This window comes from Pipistrellus hanaki (genome assembly GCF_964339955.1).
Source record: "Pipistrellus hanaki genome assembly, chromosome: 10".
Lineage (NCBI taxonomy): Eukaryota > Metazoa > Chordata > Mammalia > Chiroptera > Vespertilionidae > Pipistrellus > Pipistrellus hanaki.
The window spans coordinates 42,670,559-42,697,505 of record NC_140512.1 but is presented as its reverse complement, the minus strand read 5'-3'; the positions used below and the strand labels follow the sequence as shown (position 1 = coordinate 42,697,505).

Below are 26,947 nucleotides of genomic sequence, written 5' to 3'. Positions count from 1 at the left end.
GAATGTGTGAATGTGCAGTGACTATTCCATCCCCAAAGTTGGGGAAATGCTCAGCCTTCTACTGAGAGGCAAAGCAGGTCTGGAGGGAGGGTAATGCATTTCAAATGGACATAAGGTGCGACTTCTATCAAAGATTCAGTGATAAACTCGTAACTATTTTGGAGATTTGTACAATATCGATAAGCAAAAACAATGATCGTTTGTAAGTTCAGCAAATGTTGTGTCAACCAAAGAGCAGAGATGTAATGGTCATGGGAACACTCACGTTTTCCTATCCAAACAAAACCAAATCATTGCTCTCATGGAGCATACATTTAGCTAGAGAGAACAATAGTAAACAAGGGAAGAAGCAACAGAATGACAAATAGTGAAAATAGAATAAATACATAAAACAGGGTGCTCTGAAAGAGAATAACAGTAGGGTTGTCCAGGATATCACCTCTGAGTAGATGACATTTAAGTGAGAGCCTGAAGAACAAGAGAAGGGGTGACGGGTTCCAGATGGAGATAACAGGACAAAACCCTGAAATAACAAGAGGTTAACAAGGGAGGAGTTTATTCTTCATAAAAAGCAGGACAGTGTTTCCAGACAGGTTGTAAATAAAGTTAACAATCAAAATGGGAGAGGTAGGTGGTTTTGCTCTGGTTTGGCATTGACTTCGTAACAGGCATCTTAATAAAATTACTCATCCAGAGCTCTAAGGAAACAGTAACCAAAATGTGTATCTGAATATTCTATAATTTTATATTCATGACAATCAAACAGCAATCAGTGCCTTTCCAGAAAAAAAAAAGTGACTAATTGACATAATGTGAAGCTCTTTAAAGAATCTCATTTAATATCAGCAAGTTTATCAGTAAAATAATCAACAGACTAATAAAGCAAGTTTTAGTTAAATACTTAAAAGAAGTTTATTCTGTGCTTTGGTGTTCAGTTCTTTCACTGTCATGAAAAAAAAGATTAAGGGCAAAATTTAGAAGTTTTGCTATTTAAATAAGTATCTGTTTTACCACTTGAAAAATTTGACACTTAATATCATTTTTGAATTTTTAACATCTTCCTGCTCTTCTGTGAGACTGGAAGACTTAGAATTAGTGCCACTTTTATTAACTGCTATCCCATTGAGAAAAGCTTTAGCACCTTGGTTCCCTGGGAGAAGGGCCAGGTAAAGGATGGATAACATATGGCTATGCTGGTCTGGTGTGCCAGGAACAAGAATGGGGTTCTGCCCTTACTGAATGGCAGGCATGGAGTATGACCTCAGGTTGTGTGTCACATGCACTATGTCTTGCTCTGCTGGTAAAGAAAGGTGCATTTTTCAGACCCCTGCAATAATGTCAACATGAAAACAATTTTAAGAACTGTTTTTTAATTTAAAAAAAAAAGATAGACTATAGAGGACAGCAACTTGAAGTCAGGAAATAAATATTCCACCCAGCTGGTGTTGTTCAGTGGTTGAGCGTGGACCCATGAACCAAGAAGTCATGGTTGGATTCCCTGTCAGGCACATGTCTGGGTTGCGGGCTTGATCCACAGTAGGGGTCATGCAGGAGGCAACTGATCAAATATTGTCTATCATCATTGATGTTTCTATCTTTCTCCCTTTCCCTTCCTCTCTCTAAAATCAATAAAAATATTTTTAAGAAAGATTCCAAAGCCAAGTAAAAAAAAAGTACATGAAAAAGTATTTTTAAATTCTTTAAAATGTATAATTGAGCATGCATGAAAGTGAGGAAGATCCTCATGGATCTGAAAGAAGCAAAACCATGGACCAACAGCATAACTGAAGGCTGAAGCCAGAGCTGGCCTTATGGCTCTTGCCATGCTCTACAGCCCACAGCTTCCATTCCCATGACTGTAGGGCAAAGGGGCCATACTGAGTGATGAGATGGATCACATATCCCTTCATAGAAAGCACAGTCCAAAGGTCTAGATTCTCCATTGTGGGGAGGGAGGTTACTGAAAACCCACCCTGCAAAAGAAGATGGCAAAGGAATTTTGACTGTCCGGACCTTGGCTTGGAGTATAGATTTTAAAAAAAGGGGTTTATGCCTTGAAGTTATTTAACAAAAAGTCAATCCACACTATTTGCATGGTTGGGGGAAAATTCAAACCAAGAAAAAAAGTTGAGGCCCAAGTATCTGAGAAAAGCAAATGCAAATTATCTAAGAGGAACACAATTTAAACCAGGACTCAGAGAATTCTCACAGATTCATTTCTAAGGACATGATCTCAAAGGAAAAATAATCATGAAATGTACAGAGAAATGAGGTACCATAATTATAAGTCAATAGAAATAACTCATTGCATTTCAGTCCTGTAGAAATTTAAGATATTGAAATTATTAGATGAGATTATTTTTAAAGGCAAAAATAAAAATAAAATTAAGGAAGGCACTATCATAAATAATGAGCAGCATTTGAAAAAGAAATAGTTATAAAAATCACCATGTAATGGATACAATTAAAGGCTGAATATGAGAATAGGGAAATGGAAAATAGATCCTGAAAAAATTTGCCCGAAATCTACCCAGTGAGACACAGAGTTGTTAAAAAGACCAAGAAAATTAGGTCAAGAACATTTAATACATATCTAGAGTTCTGGAAGAAGAGAAAAGGAAAAGGAAGGGAAGCACTATTTCAGGGCATATTCATTAAGGATTCACCAGAACTGAAGAAAATATACACATGCAGGTTCAGATTGAGGAGTCACAATGGATCCAAACAAGAGGATGAAACATCCCAGTTGGACAGAGAGGAAGGAGAGATTACCAACAAAAAGAATGACTATTAAACTGATGGTTGATGTCTTGACAATGGAAACATGACACATTATATAATATTTTCAATCAGTTATAACCATTGGCCTTGAATAAACACCCAGAAAAACTAAACATTATAAATAGAGTCTAAGTAAAGTTATTTTTACATAAACAAAAAGAATAGTTGTAGATAAGGAAAATTTTGAAATCATTAAGTAAATAAAGAGCACTATCCCAAAGAACTTTCTTGAGGTGATAAAAATGTTTACTGCCCATAATATGGGGAAGGTGTGGGGAGCCGGGTGTCACTAGAGGAAGGATGGGGACAACTAATATTTTCAACAATAAAGATAATTTTTTTAAAAAATGTTTGCTGACCAAAACAGGTTTGGCTCAGTGGATAGAGCATCAGCCTGTGAGCTGAAAGGTCCCAAGTTCAATTCCGGTCAAGGGCATGTACCTTGGTTGCGGGCACATCCCCAATAGGGGGTGTGTGCAAGAGGCAGCTGATCAATGATTCTCTCTTATCGATGTTTCTAACTCTCTATCCCTCTCTCTTCCTCTCTGTAAAAAAATCAATAAAATATATATTTTTAAAAATATTTGCTGGCCAGTGTAATAGCCACAAGTACTTGTGGCTAAGGGACTAGCAAACTAAATTTCAATTTTATTTCATTTCCGTTAATATTAATTTAAAGAGTTGCATTTAAATATTAACTTTCAATTGAGCCATATAGATAGACTAAAACAGCATAATTGATAAGTGTGAGTTAAATGACACTATAGAACAATTGGAGGAAAAGTATCTTTTTCAAGTACATATAAAACATTTTTTAATATTGACCATAAGTTAGACTCTTCAGAACAAATCTTAACAAATTTTAGATTATTAGTGTCACAGAGATGTTGTTCTTGACCATAATCATATTAAATATTAAATAGAAGTTTATATTCTTGTATATCTGTTATATAAATTGATACAACAGATATATAAGAATAAAAACGTCTATAAATGGATATAACAATTGAAGATATTAAATTATATTAGCCTTATATAGTTTACAAATGATTCTAGTCTTACACAATTCTCAAACCATTCTGTAGTCCAGTATTAACCTGATACCAAAATATAGTGATACTCCCTAGCTGGTTGCTCAATGGTTAGAGCATTGACCTGCAGACTGAAGGGTTGTGGATTTGATTCCAGTAAAGGATACATACCTGGTTGCAGGTTTGATTCCTGGCCCTAGTACACTCAACCAATCGATGTGTCTCTCTCATATCAATGTTTCTCTCCCCTCCACTTCCAGTCTTTCTAAAAACCAATGGTAAAAATATCCTCAGGAGAGGATTAACAAAAAATAAAATAAAATTTACCAAAACGTAGTGTTAGAACAAAGTAGGGAAGAGCCAGGCCAATGACATTCATAAACAACATCCTATCTAATAAAAGAGCAATATGCAAATTGACCATCACTCCAACATACCTTATAATTGCCCCCATGTGGTCAAAGATGGCTGTCCCCTTGTGGGCACAAGATGGCTGCCATAAGATGGCCAGCAGGGGAGGGCAGTTGGGAGGGACCAGGCCTGTAAGGGAGGGCACTTGGGGGTGATCAAGCCTGCATGGGAGGGCAGTTAGGGACAATCAGGCTGGCAGGGGAGCAGTTAGGCATCAATCAGGCTGGCAGGGAAGTGGTTAGCGAGTGATCAGGCTGCAGGCAGAAGTGGTTAGGGGCAATCAGAAAGGCAGGCAGGTGAGCAATTGGGAGCCAGCAGTCCTGGATTGTGAGAGGGATGTCAAGAGGGATCAGGCTGGGCTGAGGGACACACACATACCACCACCACCCCCCTGCACGAATTTCTTGCACTGGGCCTCTAGTAGTAGTAAAATATTTTTTTAAAAAAAAAACAAGGTAAATCCATCAACTTGTATAAATAATGATTTTTCACCACAAAGTTTATTTATTTTATAAGTACTGTCTTTTTAAAAAGGCTATAAATGCAATTCACATTAACAGCTAAAAGGGGGGAAACATTATCATTTAATTAAGAAGATAAAACATTTAATAGAATTAAATATCAATTATTTTTTTAAAATCTTAGATTATAAATGGAAAAGAACTCAAAAAAAGATTCAGTGTTTTTAAAAAATGACAGTAACATCACACTTAATGGTTAAACATTAAAAGCATTTTCCTTAAAATCAGTAAACACATAAAAAAAGACTCATCACCATAAAGTTTAATATTGAACAGTAGACAGTAACCATCTCATTAATACAGGAAAGTATATATAAAAGAATATATATGTTAGGGAAAGAAGAAACTAACAATCATAGTCATAAATAAGCTGCAAAAATTAATGTCAAAGGGTTAATTATTTGAATTAATAACAGATACAATCTTTACACATACTAGCACAAAGTGCTGCAATGTGTACTGTTTAAAAGCATACCATTTCTGAATAAACCTAATGAATACACAAATGGCCTTTATCAAGAAAATTATAGTTTATTCAGAAATGTTTGAAACATCTAACTGCACAGATTTATCATGACAATAAGGATAAGTGTATATTGTAAGCAAGAACATTTTTTACCAATTTATTGATTCAGGAAAATTCAGTTCAAAGTCTGAGCTGGATTCTTTTTCTTTTTAATTGAAGTGAGATTTATTAATATTATTAAGTAAAAAAAATCTTGTGATATTTAGTGTATTCACAATGTTGTTCAGCCACTCTACTGATGTAGTTTCACATATTTTCATCATTGCTAAAAGAAACCACATAGGCATTAAACAGTAACTCCTCATTGCTCTCTCCCCCAAACCATGGGCAATCACCAGTCTTTGTTCTGTTTCTGTGGATTTGCCTCATCTGAACACAACGTTATGAAGGAAAGTCAAATTGGATTTTTATGTTATATTATTAACAAAAATTAATTCCAAGTAATTTAAAGAACTAAATAGGAAATGCAAAGCTTGAAAATATTTTTTAATTTTATTTCATTGTTTAAAGTATTACAAATAGTAGTACATGTATCTCCTTTTTTCCCCCATTGACCTTCCCCCAGCCTCCCCTACCCCCTAGCACATGCCCTTATCCCACCCAACCCCCAGTGTCTGTGTCCATTGGTTGTACTTATATGTATGCATACAAGTCCTTCGGTTGATCTCTTTAGCCCACTTCCCTACACTCCCCAGCCATCCTGCTGTAATTTGACAGTCTGTTTGAAGCTTCACTGACTCTGTATCTATCTTTTTATTCATCAGGTTATAATGTTCTTTGTTTTCCATAAATGAGTGAGATCATGTGGTATTTTCCTCTCATTGCCTGGCTTATTTCATTTAGCATAATGCTCTATAGTTCCATCCAGGCTGCTGCAAATGATAAGAATCCCTCCTTTTTATAGCAGCGTAGTATTCCATTGTGTAGGTGTAAATAGTTTTCTAATCCACTCATCTGTTGATGGGCATTTAGGCTATTTCCAAATCTTAGCTATTATAAATTGTGCTGCTTTAAACATAGGATTACATATATCCTTTCTGATTGGTGTTTCTAGTTTCTTGGGATATATTCCTAGAAGTGGGATCACTGTGTCAAATGGGAGTTCCATTTTTAGTTTTTTTGAGGAAACTCCATACTGTTCTCCACAGTGGCTACACCCAACAGTGCACTTTTTCTCTGCATCCTCGCCAGCACTTGTCATTTGTTGATTTGTTGGTGATAGCCATTCTGATAGATGTGAGAAGGTTCTGCATTGTTGTTTTGATTTGCATCTCTTGGATAATTAGTGACTTTGAGCAAGTTTTCTTATGTCTCTTGGCCTTCCTTCTGTCTTCTTTCCCAAAGAATCTATTTAGGTCTGTTGCCCTTTTTTTTATTGGATCATTTACCTAACTTTTGTTAAGTTGTATGAGTTCCCTGTTAATGTTGGGGATTAAACCTTTATCTGTGATAACATTGGCAAATATATTTTCCCATACAGTGGGCTCTCTTATTGTTTTGTTGATGGTTTCTTTTGCTGTGCAAAAGCTTTTTATTTTGATGTAGTCCCATTTGTTTATTTTCTCTTTAGTTTCCATTGTCCTAGGAGTGATATCGGTGCAGAAATTGCTTTGGCATATGTCTGAGATTTTTCTGTCTGTGGATTCCTCTAGTGCTTTTATGGTTTCCTGTCTTATGGTTAAGTTTTTTATCCATTTTTAGTTTATTTTTGTGGATAATGAATATGCTTCCAATAACAGCCACTCTCCCCTTCAATATGGCGTGATCTCTGCAGAAGAGCCCATTGATCCGGGAGACATTTCAGCAACAGTGTAGGCTGCCCTGCCCAGTCCCGGTCAGGGGAGGCCTGTCTGGCAGTCCCCAACAGTTCCTTGAAGTATAGCTGACCCTCACCCACAATTACACACTCTCCTTTCATTCTCTCACCCACTACCTTGCAGTCTGCCTTCCCCTCTGCAGTGATCTTCCCAATCTCTTTAAAATAACTTGTAAAAATGTAGATGAAAGCATTTTGGGTAGGGGATGGTGAGAGAGGCCAATGGGGGAGAAAAAGGACATATGTAATACTTTCAACAATAAATATTCATTTTTTAAAAAGAAAGTATTTTTATGATTTTAGAACAATAAACCAAGAAGAAAATGTTAAATTAAGGTGCTTGTTGATTGTATAATATGCCATTTCAGTTACAAATTAATATTTTGCTACTAATTTGAAAAGTTTAGCAATATTTTATATATAAAACAAGCCGAGGTACATCCATTATCAACCAAAAGAAGTCAACACATGGGATATTGAGATAGTATAAATGATAAGGTGGGGTAAAGCATGTTCTAGCAAATACGTACGGTTTTTAGTGAAGAATAAAAATAAAGGGAGCAGCCAGTACTCACACCAATCATTGTCCCTGAGATCCAGTTAATTCCTTCTTCATTTATTCTGTAAAGAGGAAAAGTAATATTTAAAATAATTGGCTAGGGCTTTTCCAAGGGGCAGGGGGGAAGAGAGAAAGACTTCTAAAGTGCATTAGTACATTATATAAGCAGCATGTGGTTCCATCCAATCACTTTGCTATTATTAACCACATTTGCTCCTGGGGCTTTGGTACGAAGGAATTAACCAGAGTTGTTGAGAGGGCCATGGAGTCCATTGACCCGGCTAGAAACTGAAGGCAAGTTAACTTGGAAGTAAGTTGGTCTATTTTGTTCTCTTTAACTCTGTTCAGAATTATGAACTCCCATCTCATCTGTCACTTCAGTCCCATTCACATTAATAAAAATCTAATTCATTTGAATAGGATGCATAGTGATTTGATTCAACTCAATCAAATTGTGCTGGGTGGAATCAGTCCTTGATTGAAATCTATTAAATTCAATTCAATAAAATAAATTTAAATATTATGCAGTGAAATTAAGTTTTAATTAATTACTATTTCAGTTCAGGTCCATTTTGATCATGAACTTCAGTTCTCCATTTCTAAATCTGGGCCCTATTCAAATTAATAAAATATAGTAAAATTTAGTGTAATTTTGAAAGATGCAATATGAGGCTAATGAACTACATTCATTTCCATTCAGCCCTAATCAAATGAGTTTAGTGACATTCAATCACAGTGAGATAAAATGTTCACCCTTAACAACCACGTTGAATGTTTACATTATAACTTCAAATGGTGATTTCCCAACTTTACATCACTTTCTGTAATATGAACTCCACAAAACTTTTTGGATTTCATTCTGTTTGGTCTTTGAATTAACATAGAACACATAGAATTAGATGGTATTAGATGGTTGGAAACAAGTGAGAATATCATTTACCCACTTGGAAACGATGATTTCACAAAACTTATAAGATGCTTGAGATACAGTCTTTTGTAGCTGTATGTCTACATATATTATTTTTAATTTTATTTTTAAAGTTTTTGATGTAAATAATAAAATTAATTTACAAAAAAAATGTTAGAATGATTATTCTAAAAAAAAAATTTGAAAAATGTTTTTAGTTGCCGAAACTCACTACTCTATTGCCCGTGTCCATGGGTAATGCATATATGCATATAAGTTCTTTGGTTCATTTCTTCCTGCCTCTCCCCTTCCCCTGCTCCTTCCTTCTCTCTGTCAGTCTGATCCATGTTTCCATGCTTCTAGTTCCATTTTGTTCACAAGTTTATTTTGTTCATTCAATTACTTGTTTATTTTGATTTTTAGATTCAATTGTTGATAGATATGTATTTATTGACTTGTCCATATTTTTTATTTTTATTCTTCTTCTTAAAGAAGATCCTTCAACACTTCTGTCTTTAACCTTTGGCATTTTAATTATGATATGTCTTAGTGTGATGTGTCTTAGATGTGTCTTAGGATTTATCTTGTTTGGGACTCTCTATGTTCTCTGGACTTATAAGTCTATTTCTTTCACCAGATCAGTTTTCTGATATTTGTTTTTTCAAATAGGTTTTCAATTTCTTGCTCCCTCTCTTCTTTTTTTAGTGCCCCATGATGCAAATGTTGGTACACTTAATTGTCTCAGAGGCTCCTTTACACTATTTTTATATTTCTTTATTCTTTTTTCTTTTTGCTCTTCTGATTGGGTGTTTGTTTGTTTTTTGTTTTGTTTTTTTTTGCTTCCTTTTACTCCAAATTACTGATTTGATTCTCTACTCCCCTGTTCATTCCCTGTAAATTGTTCTTCATTTCAGTTTGTATATCCTTCATTTCTGACTGGTCCTTTTTCATGTATTGGATGCTCTCACTAAGTTTCTTGAAATTCTCACTAAGTCCCTTGACATTCTCACTAAGTTCCTTGAGCATCCTTATAACCATTGTTTTGAACTCTGTATCTAGTAGTTTGCTTACTTCCATTTCATTTAGTTCTTTTTCTGGATATTTCTTCTGAACTTTCATTATGACATGTTTCTTTGTCTCCACATTTTGGTTATTTCCCTTGTATTTGTATCTATGTGTTAGGTGCAACTGATAAGGCTCCTGGAATTGGTAGAGTGGCCTTGTGTAGTTGGTGTCTTTTAGGGCCCAAAGGCTCAGCCTCCCCAATCATCATAACTAGATACTCTAGGTATGCCTCTGTGTGGGCTGTGTACACTGTCCTGTTGTAGTTGAGCCTTGATTGCTGTTGACATAACTTGGAGAAATTTGATCCAGGCCAATTGGTTGTGAGGATCACCTGTGACTATAGTGGAAGAGCTGTTGTCCAGAAGATACCCCTATGAGGCAGGATTAGCTTTAGTGGGACTTTGGTGCTCACTGAGTTCATCCGTGAGTGTGTCACTCATGGATGTGTAGAGTTGTAATCTGTCATAGTCTAAAGCTGTCCACTGGGCACAGTGGGCGCACTGGTTCTGGGGCCTCCTGGGAGATGCAAAGTCAGCCACTACCTATGCTCTGCCTGGGGCCACCTGGCACAAGCTACAGAGAAATCTGCAGCTGGATGCTATTTGTGTTGGGCTTAGAGGTGCCCAGGGGAGGCCAAACTGTAAACCTTAGTAAGCTGCTACTAATGCCAGACCTGGGGCCACTTTTTGAGAGCTATGGAACATGCTGAGTACAGCTGCTAGTTCTTTGAAAGATTTTAGTAAAGTCTAAAACCTGAAGCAGGATTGGCTATTCATATGGAAAAGCTACTATAAACATCTTGTGTTGGGCTATAAATTGGGTGGGTTCTCAGAGAATCACCAGGGCAGGGCATACAGCTTGGGTCAGGTTGATGAAGACTCAGATATAGCACCTGCCAGTCAGCTCTATGGGGATTTGAGGGGAGGAGAGGTCTCAGCAGCAGAACAATGACCTCTGCCACTATTTTTATATTGGAGAAAGTTGTCCCCCCTCCCATTCTTGCCCTGATGCCAGACAATTTAGTTACTCTCTAGATGTCTCTGGATCCTTTCAAATTACTACCCCAGTGCTGGAACTCAGAGGGAGTGAGTCCAAATAAGTCCATGTGTGGCCCCTTTAGGAGGAACTGCCTGGGTCTCCAGCTACCTCCTCATCAATCAGCTACAATCACTACTGGTTTTTACACCAATTAAAAATTTTTTTACTTAGTAAGCATATTATTACCATTCATACCTTGGAGTATTATAATCAGATTGACTGATAAAGAGGAGGAAAAAAAATTGGTAGTGCCATGATAAAAATGGAAGGGAAGCAGAAATGGGAGACTTTTCAGAATGCGGTCATTTCTTTAGAAAGAGAATCCTGCCCTGTGAGGGGCTCCAAACAACCAGAGGCTCCCAGGCCACAGGAGTCCTGGAAGGCTGTAAGGAAGCTCCCAGCAGGGAGGAGTAAGCAGAGGGTTGAAAGGCAGGTTTCTGCTGCTTTTGTACTTGTTCTAATTCCTCTGTTAAAAAGCCCCCACCACCACCACCTGCGCTAAGTTAATGGAATTTGTAGTAACTAGGTAGTAGTAGGTATAATAAAACTAGATTTTATTAAACTAAAATGATGCTTTTAAGTTTTCATTTTGGAAACTATAAACCCTTGTGGTATTATTTTTAATATCCTCTAGAAGTGGATCGAATAGAACTAATTAAATGTCCAAGTGACCATACTGGGTCTCGTCATAGACTGTATCAAGGAAATATTTATTTAAGAAAATTATTAAGTTACTTTTTGTAGCCCAGAAGGTCCAAGACATATTTTGCAAAGCACAGGTATGTACTATATTTCCAACAAAAAGTCCCTCACATTTGCCCTTGTGTTTCTGGAACAATTTGTTATTAGAAAAATTAACAGAGATCTATTGGTTCCTTTGGTCTTGGGAAACAAGTAACCTCTTTTCTTTTCCCCTTTCTCAATTTAATCATCCAAAACATAATAAACCCTTCACCACCGTAAAGCCTAATCTTGAGTACAAGCAGTACAGTGGTTATATTTAATTCAATCTAAGCTTGGCTCTTTTAATACAATATACCTTTGATAAGTCAGCCTCTAGTTAACTTAGAATATGGTTCATCATTAACCTAATCTTGTCCCAATATTTACCCCTACTTAATATAGTTAACAGACATCATCATATTCTGAAGGTAAGTTTTTGAGCTCTTGGCAGTAGGTAAATTATTTCTTTTCTAACTACTTCATATTCTTGTCTTTAAAAAAACTTTCCATTTTTATTGACTTGAACTGCTTTCCCCCAAAGCCAATTAGCAGGTAAATAATGATTAGTAAAGCAAAAAGTACAACTTCATTAGCATAGCACTGGAATAAGGCAATTCTCTGGTCACAGCAAATTGAATCCTTCTCTTCTTGCTGAACACAAAATATACACCAAATTAATAATTTATTTTGGTGATAGTGACTTAATTTAACCATATTATCCAGTGCTAATAACAAAGCATACAATTTGCTCTTCCCCTGGATTATATTTGTCTGATTGACATTCTTCTGCTCACAGCAGATGAGCAAACAGCTCGGGAATAGATTTTGCACTTAACTTCTTTTTCCAGGAAGGAAAACAAAATAGTATTGATTTTGCCTCATCCTAATTGGGACCATTAGGTATATAAGACTAAAAATATTTTGATTTAAGAAATAGGTGGGGAGATGGGGGGAAGAAATGGGAAATTGGGCTACTCTTACCTGGTCACTATAGTATGTCACCTCCTTGAAGTTAATAAAGAAAATGTCATTGCATATCATCCTTTTGGATACTGTCCTGGTGTATAGTAAGACCCCCTCCCTATAGGGAACTGAGGGTGTGCCATGTGAGATGAGCTCAGAGCCTGGATTCCATGCAGAGCTTAGGACTCCTGGTGGAGCACCCCTGGTACAAGCAACTTTACAAGGAGACTTCTCTGCTGTGCTTCTACTCCCGAAGATGCTGGTGGGAATCAGCTGGCTCCCCTCTCCATTTCCCCTGTAGCACATTTCTCAGCCTCATGCTAAACGAGAGGCTGCTAATTATCTTGCTTCCTTCACTGACTTTTATGAAGAATACTAAGCCAGCTCCTTCAGTTTGTACAATTTGCCATCACTCTCTGTAATGAAACACTAACACTGTTGGATTGTTCTAGTCACTAGGAGAAATAATCCAAGATGGAGCTGATGTTCTGAGATATATCCTTTCACTGATTATTTAAGGTTCAGACAGAGCAAGGGAGCTTCTTACCAGACCAGCCATTAACTCCACTTCTCCAGATGTTTCGTTTCACCACTAGGCATGTCAGTATCCCCTAGTTTCCAAAATGAAGGACAGTAACCATATCTAGCTGGAAAACTTGAGCTTGCAATTCCCTTTGCTGTTTTTAATTAAATATTCCTTTTATGGGAATGCATTTACTTTTAAGAGGGTTAAGTGATGTTCAATCTATCAGAGAGCAACACTGCTCCTGGGGAAGGATGGAAAATGAGATAGAATCATGACCCATTCCAATTCCTATCTAAACGTGCCTCTCCCCTTTCTTGCAGATGGAAGTCCTTACACCTGGTGGGTTGGCAAAGCCAATGAGAAGCACTACTACTGGGGAGGCTCTGGGCCTGGGATTCAGAAATGTGCCTGTGGCATCGAGCGCAACTGCACAGACCCCAAATACTACTGTAACTGTGACGCGGACTACAAGCAGTGGTGAGTGTGGGCATGGCAAGTGAGCTCGCCCTCTCCTGTGCTTCTCAGTCACACTAATTAGAGAGGAAGTAAGTTTGAAATGGGCTGGAATCCTATATAATGAAGAGGTAATATGCAAATTGACCATCACACCCTATACAAGATGGCCACCCCCATGTGGTCTCAAGATGGGCCAGCAGGGGCGGACAGCTGTGAGCAATCAGGCAAGCAGGGGAGGGCAATTAAGGCTACCAGGCCAGCAGGAGAGGGCAGTTGGGGGGCGATCGGGCCAGCAGGGAGCAATTGGGCATCGATCAGGCTGGCAGGGAAGTGGTTAGGGAGTGATCAGGCTGTCAGGCAGAACTGGTTAGGAGCTGATGGCGAGTGGTTGAGAGCCAGTAGTCCTGGATTATGAGAGGTATGTGTGACTACCAAGGGGTCCCAGATTGGAGAGGGTGCAGGCTGGGCTGAGGGACACCCCCCTCCCCCAACCCCACCCTCAGTACATGAATTTCGTGCACTGGGCCTCTAGTAATAAGATAATAGGTTAAGAAAGTTTGGTACTCACCCAGTTGACAAAAGTCAAGAGTGTTTTGGGAAAAAAACACACATAAAAGCAGAGAGAGGTCAGTGCTTCAAGGGTGTGCATTTAGAAATAGACATTCACATAACTGAAGTGGCCATACATTATCCAGAGAGGAAAATAATGAGCCATGTAGCAGGCGGTGAACGTTATACAAGGTGCTTTGGAACAATGAAGCCCATGTGCAGCAGGTGAGATCATCCACTATAAATGGTTGCCCATGGTGACTATGTCTACCTCCTGCAATGTTTGCTTTCAGTGGCTGCACACACAAAAAAAAGGGGTGTGGGAGGGGAGGGAAAATCGTTCTTTGCTCTTGTCTTTGGCAGTAGTGCTGGCTGCTCTACTTTTCTTTCATTCCTTGAACTGTGTGTAACTCTAATAGAAATCAGTTTGAGAAATATCTAGTTTAAGTCTCTTTCATCCCTCTCTTGGCTTTTGTCCTGCTTCACAGTGAATGGTGAGGTTTGTGTCAGTTTTAAGGATAAAATCAGCTGTCATTCCATGTGAAAAATGCCCTGGAAGTTCAGGTGGAAGAACAGAAACCTAAGTAAGGTTCTTCCCAAAGGCACACAGGCAGCAGGCACCTACCTGCTTCTAACAGCTTCAGAGACAGGAAGAGGCCCTCTCTGTTCCCTTCCGGCCTCTGGAGGGCAGCACTGAGCACAGCCTTTCAGTTTTTTTCACTTGACAAAATGCCCTTGCCTCTGTTTTACACTATTTTGAAGGCAATTTACAAGTTTATTCAAACAGTTAACTGAAAATTAATTCTGATTATAAAGTTAATACATTGTTTGGTAGGATGTCAACCTATCTTTCAAAAGCCACATTTTATTTTTTTATTTTTTAGTAAATGGATTACTGAGGCTATATATTGCAGAGGCTTAGAATTTCTGTGTATGTATTTAAATAGCTATAATTATTCTTTAATTGTGGTGTTTTGTAAAGAAAAAATCCTGATATTCAATTTGTAATTATGCTTAAAAGATATATGTGCACATACACATCTATACATCTATACAAAGACTGGGATTCGGGAAAGTGGAATCAGAAGGACAGTTGAATGAAGTTAACTTTTTCATTCATATTGCCAGTCAATCATTCATTCTGTCAATAATTAAATTAACAAATATTGATTGATGTCTTCTGTGCCAGGGATTCATCTAGGGGTGAGATAAAACCGTGAATGACAATAACGAGAACTGCTCTGGCTTATGGTCGATTGACACTTTCATAGTTGTGTGTTCTTAAGAAGTTCCAAGACCCTTATTTGTCTGTTCAACATTGACTCACAGCCCTGTTGAGAAGCTGACATTGGGAGCAGACTTCCTGACTACAAGTGTGCGCTCTGTCCCAGATGGTTCAGTTTCCTGTCACCTAACATTCAATTCTTTGTCCTACCACAGAGGAAAGTGGAGATATTAATGAAAAGGGAAATCTGGTGCATACATTCAAGTTAAGTTCATTTTGGCCAGACATCATGCTAAGTGCTGTGGATTCAAGTTAAGTTCATTTTGGCCAGACATCATGCTAAATGCTGAGGATTCCATGGCAAATAAAGCATACTCTTTGTCCTCAACATGCTCAAAAACTAGTCCTGGGAAATCAGTGCTCTGATGAAGAGATTGCAGGATAACAATAAGCCAGTGGAAGGAATTTCAAGCATAACAGAGGGAGTGGAGGGTAGGAAAGCCCTTACAGGAGTGATGCTTGATAGTGAAGAGTTTTCCAGCCACACTCTCCCTCAAAAGGTGGTCTTGAAGTAGAGGTATGAATAAGCATGATCTCTTTGGGGAACTGTCTGTACAGTAGATCTGGAATGTGATGTGAAGAAGAAAAGAGAACCATAGTAGGGCTGAGTATGTAGGAAGTATAACATTAGAACTTTGATTCTTTTTAAGGTGGTAAGAGTATGTATTTATCTTCAGTGAGCTCTTTGGAGGAGGCTTGATGGGAGAGAATGAGGGTGTCCTGATAGCCCTTGAAAGGCATCGGAGGCAAGACCGTGGAAAAGAAGAAATATATATGAGATATTTTGGAAGTAGCACTGCAAGACTTGATAGTTATGATAATTTATGAAGAGAGAGAGGAGACTGGATAGGTGCCCGACAGGAATGGGGTGGTAACTTGCTCAAATATCAGGCCTAGGAACAAAGCTTGGAGGAGGTAGATGATGAGAGCAGCTTTGAAAATATTAAATTGGAGGCACCAGTATCATGTCATGTCTAAACTCACAGGGACACCATTAGTTGGGTTGCCAATAAGAAATGTGGATTTTAGAGAAATGTATTTGCATCTGAAAACATTTTCAAGAACACACCTGAGTTGAGATCACAGATAAGAAGCAGCCTCAGGTATGCACACACTTACTCCTCCAGCGGGATCTGATTGGATCATAAATTTTCAGTTCCTCAGCAACTTGGACACTCCCAATGTCTTGTTTCCTTCTGGCTGAGTCACAGATAACACATCCTCACCCCTTCGCTTTTATAAAATGTGTCTAACATTTTATGATAGAGGCATTCTATTGTGAACAAACTGAAAAGTATAATGAATATGTTTCTAGTAAATAGCTAATAAAATTATCTTCCCTGTCTGGCACAAGAAAGAAACCTTTCAGTGATGTCATATCAGTCTTTGAATTCGCCAGCACCTGGCAAAGGGCTCACTCTGTGGATGCTTTCAATATGTTGCAATGAATAGTTGGTTCTAGAGGTGTGTTCCAACACTGTCAGGAGCAGTGGAGAAAGAGCAAGACTTGGGGCTGGAAGACTTGATATCCACCCACATTTTCTGTTAAATGGGGAGGCTTTTAACCAATCTGAAACTAAAATTTGTTGTCTGCATAATAAAAATAAATCTTGGTTTGTCATATGTTTGTGAGAATTACATAGAATATAGAATATGAAAACATTCTATAAATTGTGCAGTAAGAGATGCATAGCTGTTTGCAATTCTTAATTGTGTAATTCTCATTATGATTCCAAATGAATCTTAAGGAATGAAAACAGACTGTATGAAAACAGACTGAAAAGTATGTCTCTTTCTATTCTCCACCTGCTATGCAGCAGGTCTCAGGTCAAATTATTATTCCATTGCAGCATTGGAGAATAGGCTTTATTGGAGAACCTTACAAATCAGGGGTCAACAAGGGAAGAAAAAGTATAGGACCCCAGTGCCATCAACCCTCAGAGAGAGAGGCTGGAGCCAAGCTATTATGCTGAATACATCAAGGATACATGTTCCAAGGAACCCCTTGTTTTTCCCACTTCACATAGTGCAAGGAGAGCAGCTTTCTCTTAGGACTCCAGGCAGCTGGCATACGGATCAGCTATCTCCAGCATTGTCTGAAAGTCCTGGAACAAGGAGGGAGACAAGCCTCTTTAGAAAGCCACTTTGGGTACAACTTCCTTGACTAGAAGTGAGGAGCACTCCCCAGCTAGCCCATTGTCCAGGAACCCAGAGCAAGTGCCCCCATAATCACCACCATTCAAATCTTTTTGTCCTAGCACTATGAAGAGGAAATGAGAATCTAGTATAGAAATCCAGGGGAAATCCACATATGTGAAAACATATTTGTTGGTATTTCTATATATAAAAGCCTAATCGATGGAATGATCAAACATCTGAACAGCTGGTCACTGTAATGCTCACTGACCACCAAGGGGCAGATGCTCAATAGAGAAGCTGCCCTCTGGTGATAAGTGTGCTCCCACAGCCAACACCCTGCGACCCCTCCAACTCACCCCCTGAACTCCCCGCTGGCCAACCTCCTGCAGCCTCAATTGGCCCTGGCTGAGGGAGCTGGCTAGGCTGAGGGACCCCATGCATGCACAAATTCATGCATCGGGCCTCTAGTATTATTTTTATTTCTTAATGTCGAATGGAACTCTAGCTAAAAGCATTAAAATTTTCTTAAATTACAGATGCACAAATTGGGCCCCAGGAAAAATGAAATTACTTTCCAAAAATTATGTTACTTTCTAAAAAATGAGAAGCAAAAGAAGACTAAGACCTAGGTTTTCAAAATTCCAGTCCAGGGGTTTTCTACAGTATCATGATCATGGAAGAATATTCATGTTGGTTTTATTTTTTTAATGATTTATGAATCTAATACTTTAACTAAATGTAAGTTTTAAATATAAAGCTTAATCAATAGACCACGTGTTATATGCTCTTTTCTAAAGGACTCTAAAACTTAGATTACACATCTACTTTGCTGGAGTTAAATACACAGACATGGGCTCAGATAAATGAGGTTGTAACTCAGAGTGTGTCACAGAAAAGAGGCAATGGCTGGTTAGAATGAGAAGCATCTCAAGAATTGCCTGATTATCTATGCTGTGAGAAGTTGTGAACAGTTACTTCTGAGATTGAATATGATTTAACATTTGTAATTTACTATTCATAGGTATAGAAAATATTCCCACCTACAGTGCCAGGATGCTAATTAAGTGAGCCTCAGTCTCAGCTAAGTGCCCACCACTGGGTAATTCCTAGTCTCTTGTCGCCTAACTCAATGAGCTATATCATTGTATCTGAAATTAGCAATACCAAATTGGAATTACCAGTGAAAGCATCCACTCATAGCTGGAGTGCCCTTCTCTCCTTGTAGAATTTCTGGATGGTTGTGTCCTGGCCAAGAGGAGCACATTCAAAGGGGGAAATTAGTGAGGTGAAAATCCATTAGCACAGTGTCCCCATTAGTGAGCAGTTCCCAACCCAATATTAAAAAGGTTAAATGCTTCCCCTGTGTGCCCTATTTCATTGACCCTGAATGGGATTGGCTTGTCTATAGGGCTTTTCTTCCTAGGCCAAAAGCAATCCATGACCAAGGTTTACAGGCAGTCAAACCTCTGCAGTATATCCAACCAGAAACATTCTTATGATTGGGCCAGTCTACTCTCCAACAACTAGCTCCTAAAGATTTTCAATATTCTAAAAAATAATCTTTTTTATTGTTTTTAAACAATTTCATATAACCTTCTTAACATTTTTCCATGAAACATGTTGACTTTTACTCAAAGTAAAATACTTGTATGTGTGTTCTCATATTGTTCAAATAGTAATAGTGAACACTTAACTTAAAGTTAATTACATGCCAGGCACTAACCTAAGTGTCATTTTAAACACATTGTCCATCAATGAAGATATTGTTTTGTCCTCGTTTTACACATGAGGACATTAAGCCCCAGAGAGATTTAGTTCCCTCAGGTCACACAGCTAACATGTGGTAGAGCCGAGATTCAAACTTGGGGCAGGCAGATTCCATACTCATGTTTGTATATTATACAGCAAATGTAAATGCTATAAAATTTTTTAACATATGCACTGCATAGAGTAAAATTTTTCCAATTTTTGTAACAAAATATTTAGTGTCTTAGCATTTTTAAGTGTGTAGTTCAGTCCTACTAAATACATTCATTTTATTGTGCAACCATCACTCCCTCCATCTCCAGCACTCTTTTCATCTTACAAAACTGTAACTCTGTCTCCATCTATACTAATAAAGAGCTAATATGCAAATGGTCATCATGCCCTCAAGTTTTCAAGCCATAACAGCTCAGACACTCAAGAGAAATGTATGGACTCCAGCCAGGCACAAATGAGCTCATGAAAAGGGAATGGGGACCAGCCAGGCACAAATGAGCTCATGAGAAAGGAATGGGGACCAGCCAGGCTACAGACCAGGAAAGGGACAAACCGGGCGCCCCATGGTCCCAGGTGCCAGTGGCTGGCACTGCAGCCTGGGAAAGGGACAAGCCACCTGCCCCACAGTCCCAGGCACCAAGAGCTACCCCTGCAGCCTGGACAGGGACAAGCCACCCACCCATGGTCCTGGGCGCCAGTGGTTGCGTTTGCACCTGCAGCTAAGGAAAAGGACAAGCCTCCTGCCCCACGGTCCTGGGTGCCAGCAGCTGCACATGTGCTTGTGGCCCCAGAGAAGAACAAGCTGCCCACCCTGTGGTCCCAGGCATAGTGCCTGTGGCTGTGACCCAGGCAAAGCTGCCCGCCCATAGTCTCCTTTGGCTGCGGCCAATTCGGGTGAAGCCAACCTGGGTCCTAGATGCCTGTGGCTGGCCAGAGGAGGGAATCCTGGGTCCCGGGTGCGGAGTGAGGCAGAGGTGGTTAGGAGCCATCAGGCAGGCAGACAGGGGGGTTAGGGGCAGTCAGGCAGGCAGGCAGGCGAGCAGTTGGGAGCCAGCGGTCCCTGATTGCGAGGGACAGTCAGACATTTCCTGAGGGGTCCCAGATTGGAGAGGGTGCAGGCTGTGCTGAGGGACCACCCTTCCCCCCCCCCCCCCCCGTACGAATTTTGTGCACTGGGCCTCTAGTTAATCCGTAACTTTCCACTGCTCCCTCCCCTAGTCTTTGGCACCCACCATTCTTCTTTTTTCTCTGAATTTGACTGCTTAGTACCTTATAAAATGGAATCAAACAGTATATTGTGTGTGTGTGTGTGTGTGTGTGTGTGTGTGTGTGTGTGTCTGGCTCATTACACTTAGCATAAAGCCCTCAAGGTTCTTCTATTCTGTAGCCTGTGTCAGAATCTCCTTCATTTTCAAGACTGAATAATATTCCATTTATGTGTATACCACATTTTGTTAATTTGTTCATCCACACTGGGTAGTCTCCACATTTAGTCATTGTGAATAATGTCACTGTGAACATGGGTATACCATTTTATTTTTAACATCTACCTTATTCAACTCTTTGGTATTCCTGATTTCTTTAAATCTCTTGTTTTAATTTTACGTTAAAAGTAATTTTATTGAAAATAGGTTCAAATTTCAAATTACTTTCTAAATATAATCTGGTTTGTAATCCTAGCTCTTGCTTGCCAGCTCAATGACCTTGAACATGTTACAAAAGCTCTCTGTTACCTCAACATGAAGTTGAAATAATAACAACACCTACATTATCTGGTAGATCAGTGGTTTAAATGAGAGGATACTCATAAGCAGAAACACATATCTATCTTCCACTATAACATATATTTTTAATAGTTTTTACTATGTCCAGTAAGCCCACCTCACACCACACACACCCACGCACGCCATGAGTTATCTCATGGTTTCCTGGGTGCAACCTCAGAGGTGTTCAAGAACAACTTCTCAATCCTTTCACGCTGACCTTCTTACTTGGGTTCCCTGTTGTCACCCCTGCTGCTGAGGCTGTTTCCTGTGAGATCCTTATTCTGTTGGCTGTGGCTGCTGTCTCAGTCTGTGACCATCACTGATGCTGCCATGGAGGGGAGAGGGCTCCCCAGTCATGCCCAGCACAGTGGAAATCCCATTCTGTCTTTCACTGAGACTCTGCTGAAGGAAGGCTTGGGGCTTACAGAAATTTGGCCCTGAGAGCAATGTACCTCTGCTACCTAAATAGCCACTCTTAGAGACCACAAGCAGAACTCTGATCCTTGAGTCTCTGTCTAGCTCCCAGCATCAGACCTGCTCTCACTAAGGATGTTCCTCAGGCACCCTTGATCATTTGGATCTAAACTGGGACCTCCCCCAGAGCCCAGAGGAAGAGCAAGTCCTTCCACTCCATCCTAAGCCCTACCTCAATTCCCAGAGAAAGGATATTTGTTTCTCAGGGTGATTCAGAGATTAAATATTGATTTCTTTTTAGGAGAAAATTCTTAGCTTAAGAAAGAAAGAGCTGTGTCAATCACCATGGCCTGGAACAGGCCTTCCTAGTAGCCCAACCTAGGTACTTGGGTTTGTTGGATATGTTTTTCCAAGTCAGGGTTTAGGCTGAGGTGACACCTGCTATATGACAGCAGTATGACCCAATGTATGCAGTGACAACATCAGTCCAGTTTTATTTAATAATCTTTCCTCATTAGGAGAGAAGTCATGGAAGCCACCTTTTTAAAGGACAACTTGGAAATTGCTATCCAAAATTTAACTCATAAATTCTTTGACTAAACCCTTTGCTATGTGGCAGTTACTCTCTTAAATGAATAGAAACAAATATAAATACTAAGACTTTATTTTCTATTTTTCGTGGCAGTCAAAAACAAACAAACCCAAGTATAAATGTCTATTAATAGAGGATGAGATAAATTTACTGTAATTTGGCAGTGAAAGGAATGAAACATATACACAAATGCTTGCATTGACAGATGGCCAAGGTGAAAGGCAAAAGGTAAATTGAAGGAAAGTTATTTTGATACAAGTCTGTTTAAAAAAATGCCTATAGATGCATTGCCCTTATACATGGATAAATAATTTTTTGAAAATGCACAAAATAAATGACTCATACTAGTTAGCACAGTGGACTAAGAATGAGGAATCTTATGGGAAACTATTTTTATCCCATCATACCTCTTACATATCCTTTCAGTTTTCTGCCATGATTACATATAACCTGTTCAATTTTAAAAATTTTTAAATATGTTAGGAAGCTAAAATAAAAGAACAAGGGCTCCCATAGGCATCCTAACACCTTACACAACCACATTAAGCTGTTCTCAAAAAGCAGACAGAGGAATCATTTTCAGAAACCATAAAAGGTGTCTGCATTCTTGATTCTGCTTATCCCAATACTAACATGAATTTCAGACCACACCTGAAAACATCCTGCCATTGGCTGAATAGCCATGTGAAATAATGTGTGTGTTTTCTTCTCATTGATCTAAATACTGTGAAACTTAATGTTTATGCTCTTAATGCTCCGGGGATTCTTTACCTCCCAAAGTAACTCAGGGTGAATAATTCAGTGGTCTTGTTCATCATGCCTGTTACAGACATGTGAGATTATGAGGAGTACTGACATCAGTTAGGAGGCATATTCTTCTGGGTGCTAAACTGACCAAAACAATAGTCAATACTCAAATAAAGGTGTCTATGCATGTGTGAAATAAAATATTAAAATGAGTAGCTAGTGATATATTTCCTTTTTAGATGCTTTTTTGATCTAATAAAGGCTATCTTTGTTAAGTTAAATTTTGTTTAAGAAAAAAGAGCTTTGGTCAGTGTTCTTCAGTCATTACCAGTGTTAGCTCACACATCAAAGGATCACAGGTTTGATCCCCAATCAAGGGCATGTGCCTAGGTTGTAAATTCAATCCCCAGCCTCATGCACGAGGCAAACAATGAGTCTCTCTCACATCAGTGTTTTTATCTATCTATCTATCTATCTATCTATCTATCTATCTATCTATCTATCTATCCCCTCCTCTTTCCCCCCTTTCCCTCTCTATAAAAATCAGTGGCAATTTTATCTATCCTCAGATGGTGGAGATTAACCTAAAACAATTCATTTTAATTTTATTTAATTCCTATGCATGTGTTTCAGTCTCAGAGCCATGCCAGAGCAGATTTCAGGAAGATTCCAAGGCCTCGTGTACTTTACTACTATACCTTAAACTTATTCTACCAACAATTATCAGCCAGACTTTGTCTACTGTAAAGTTGTGTCTAAATAGTCTATTTCTCGAAAGTCTAGCAGCTAAGCTCATTTAGAAGGGCAACTGCTTTTCAATATGTGGGTCAGGGCTCAGAGCTGAAGGCAAGGCTCTGCTCTGTCATTAGGAATTGGGACATGAAACATGAAACACCAGCAAGACTGACCTAGGCAGGTGCTAGATAGATAGCTTAAGATACAAAGCAGCTCAGAGAGTTAGAAGACCCATTGGCAATGGGGATAGGAAAATGTCTTTTCTAGTTTCAGAAGAAGCATAAAAATGATACATTATGATCTGTCTCAGGTATATTTTGGTGCCAACTTATTTGGCACAGCATAGAATCCTCCTGTCACCTCATAGACTGTATCATGACAGAAAGGTAATTGGGCACCGGAGAAGATGTCAGCACAGTGTCAATATGGTTTGACCACTGCCCCTAAGTAATATTGATGACAGGAAAGAGAGAGGGATTAATCAGGTGTGAGGCTGCCAAATGTTCAGCACATGCAGCGGGTTCCCGAAATAGATACAACCTACCGGCAGAATGCTAAATGGACTTGAACAGAATAGATTAGTTAGTGATGTTGAGAAAAACGGAACAAAGATCCAAGAGAGCTTTATGAGAAAGCACAGTTCATTTCCCATCAGTGTTCCTCTCCCCCACATGCTATGAAAAAAAGGGAGCTCTATTATATTTTTGTGGGGTGGGAGGGGGGGATGCATTCTCCCTAAAAATAAATCATGGGAATAAAGGATCAAATTAAAAAGCAAAGTGCTGAGGAAGCAATTTTGAAGCACTATATAATTGTTAGTCACAGAGGGATACCACACATGAGGCAGTCTGTTTGTTTATCTCGTGTCCCTCAGAAAGATTAAATCAACACACCTGAAACTCATCATCAAATTCCTTACCACACCAGCCACCTCGCCTTTCTCAAACCCCTGGCCCTCTGTCATCTGGCTTTTCTTTTCTTTTTTTAATCTATATTGTTCAGATTATTCCTTTTTGTTCCCCCCATAGCTCCCCTCCACCTGGTTTCCCACCCCACCCCTTGCCCTTACCCCCTCCCCACTGTCCTCCTCCATAAGTGTACAATTTTTGTCCAGTCTCTTCCTGTACCTCCCACACCTCCTTCCCCTGAGAATTGTCAGTCCACTCCCTTCCTATACCCCCGATTCTATTATATTCTGTTCATCAGATTTTTTATTCACTTGACTTTTAGATTCACTTGTTGATATATATGTATTTTTTGTCACTTTATTGTTCATAATTTTTATCTTTGCCTTTTTCTTCTTCCTCCTCTTCTTAAAGAATATCCTTCAGCATTTCATATAATACTGTTTTGGCAGTTATGAATTCCTTTAGCTTTTTCTTATCTGTGAAGCTCTTTATCTGACCTTCAATTCTAAATAATAGCTTTGCTGGGTAGAGTAATTTTGATTGTAGGTTCTTGCTATTCATCACTTTGAATATTTCTTGCCATTCCTTTCTGGCCTTAATCATTTCTGTTGAGAAATCAGCTGACAGTCATATGGGTACTCGCTTGTAGGTAACTAATTGTTTTTCTCTTGCTGCTTTTAAAATTCTCTCTTTGTCTTTTGCCCTTCACTTTTTAATTATGATGTGCCTTATTGTGATTCTCTTTGGATTTCTTTTGTTTTGGGTATTCTGTGCTTCTTGGGATTGTAAGTCTATTTCTTTCACCAGTTAGGGCAAGTTTTCTGTCATTATTTCTTCAAATAGGTTTTCAATATCTTGCTCTCGCTTCTTCTGGCACACCTATAAATCAGATATTGGTATGCTTGAAGTTGTCCCAGAGATTCCTTGCGCTATCTTCATATTTTTGGATTCTTTTTTTCTTTTTCCTTTCTGGTTGGGTGTTTATTGCTTCTTCATATTTCAAATCTTTCACTTGATTCTTGTGATTCTCTATTCTGCTGTTGGATCTCTATATATTATTCTTTATTTCAGTCAGTATATGATTAATTTATAATTAGTCCTTTTTCATATCCTTGAGGGTCTCACTATATTTCTCAGAGGTTTCTAGAAGATTCTTAAGTAACTTTATAACCATGGTTTTGAACTCTTTATCCAGTCTTTTTTTTTTTTTTTTTTTTTTTTTTTTTTCATTTACTCCATATCTTTCATTTGTGACCTGTTCAGGTATTTACCCATGCCACCTTCTTGGTTGTCTTTTCTTTTTGTCTCCATATTTTGGCTGCTTCCCTGTGTTAATAGAGTGGCTTTGTGTGCTATAGGCCCCCATGGCTCAGCCTCCCTAATTACCAGAGGTGGACACTCTTGGTGCACTCCTTTGTGGACTATGTGCACAGTCTTGTTGTAGTTAAGCCTTGATTGCTATTGGTATCACTGGGAGGAATTGACCTCCATGCCAATTGGCTGTGAGGATCAGTTGTGTCTATGATGGGGGAGCTTCTGTGTTGGAGACTTGCTTCAGTGAGGCTTTGGCGCTCACTGAGTTTGCCCCCTGAGTGTGTCTCTTATGGCTGTGAAGAGTTGTAATATGGATGGTCTCATTCTGACCACTGGGTACACTGGCTCTTGGATCTCCAAGGAGTTGCAAAGTCAGCCACTGCCTCAGGCCACTCAGCAGGAGCTACAGAGAGGTCTGCAGATTCCTCCTCTTTGTTTGGGGTTCGGAGGTGCCCAGATGAGGCCCAGCGTTGAAGCACTGAAGGCTGCTGTGGAGCCTTGGGCCTTCTTTTGGAAGCTCTGGGGCTCTCTGACCCAGCTGTAGTTTATTAGATTTTAGATTTGCAAAAGGCTAGGCCATTCATATGCAAAAGCCTCTGTGCACAGCTTGGGTGGGGTTGTAAATTGGGTGGGTCGGGGTCTCAGGGAATCACCAGGGTGGAGCAAATAGCAGTGGCTGCCTGTCAACCCTGCCCCAAAGAGGTCCCCAGGTCTTTGTGTCTCACAGCACTGTGCAGGAACAATGATCACGGCAAGCACCTCTGAGACAAAGACACCCTTGAGTTCTGGCCTAATGCCAGACAGTCCAGTTTCTCTCCTTATGAGACTGGTCCCCAGAATCTCACCTGGAATTGGAGTACATATCAGTTGTGAACTTGATTCTCCCTGCTGATTGAAAAAGACAACAGTGTACTCAGTTGCTGGCTCCTTTCTCATGCACCTCCAAACTTCCATACTTCCACATCTCCTACTAGACTCAGTGCATTTTTTTCTTTCCTTCTATTATAGTTGTAGAATTTCCACTCAGCCAGCCTTCCCGTGGTTCTGGATGATATTCGTTTTGTCTTTTAGTCGTAGTTTTGATGTGGTTGTGTGTGTCAGTAAGTTCAGGTATTTACCCATGCCACCTTCTTGGTTGTCTTTTCTTTTTGTCTTAAATCTAAGTTCCAGGCAGTATTGCAAAAGCTTTCCACAATAATTTCCAACCTCTTAGCTCTCTCTCCATCTCCTTCCTACAACCTTGTCATTGTGATTAGCACTGTCTGTTTTTCTATAAATAAGAATGATCTAGGAAGTGTTAAAAAATAAAAAAAGACTGATCATTAGACCCTGCCTCAGAGTAATTAAATCAAAATCTCTGGATCAGGTCTGGCCACCCTGGATTTTGCAAACTCTTGAGATTTCAAGTATGTAG

General features: G+C 39.2%; 1 protein-coding gene across 1 annotated transcript in view; it reads left to right on the top strand.

Moving 5' to 3' along the window:
* The window catches only part of CNTNAP2 (contactin associated protein 2), a 1,655,791-nt gene that overhangs the window by 1,291,102 nt on the left and 337,742 nt on the right, over positions 1–26,947 (top strand). Inside the window, exon 14 of the mRNA XM_084896487.1 lies at positions 13,188–13,344. Within this exon, the coding sequence (XP_084752613.1) occupies positions 13,188–13,344 (157 nt within the window). The remainder of the gene's footprint in view (positions 1–13,187; positions 13,345–26,947) is intronic.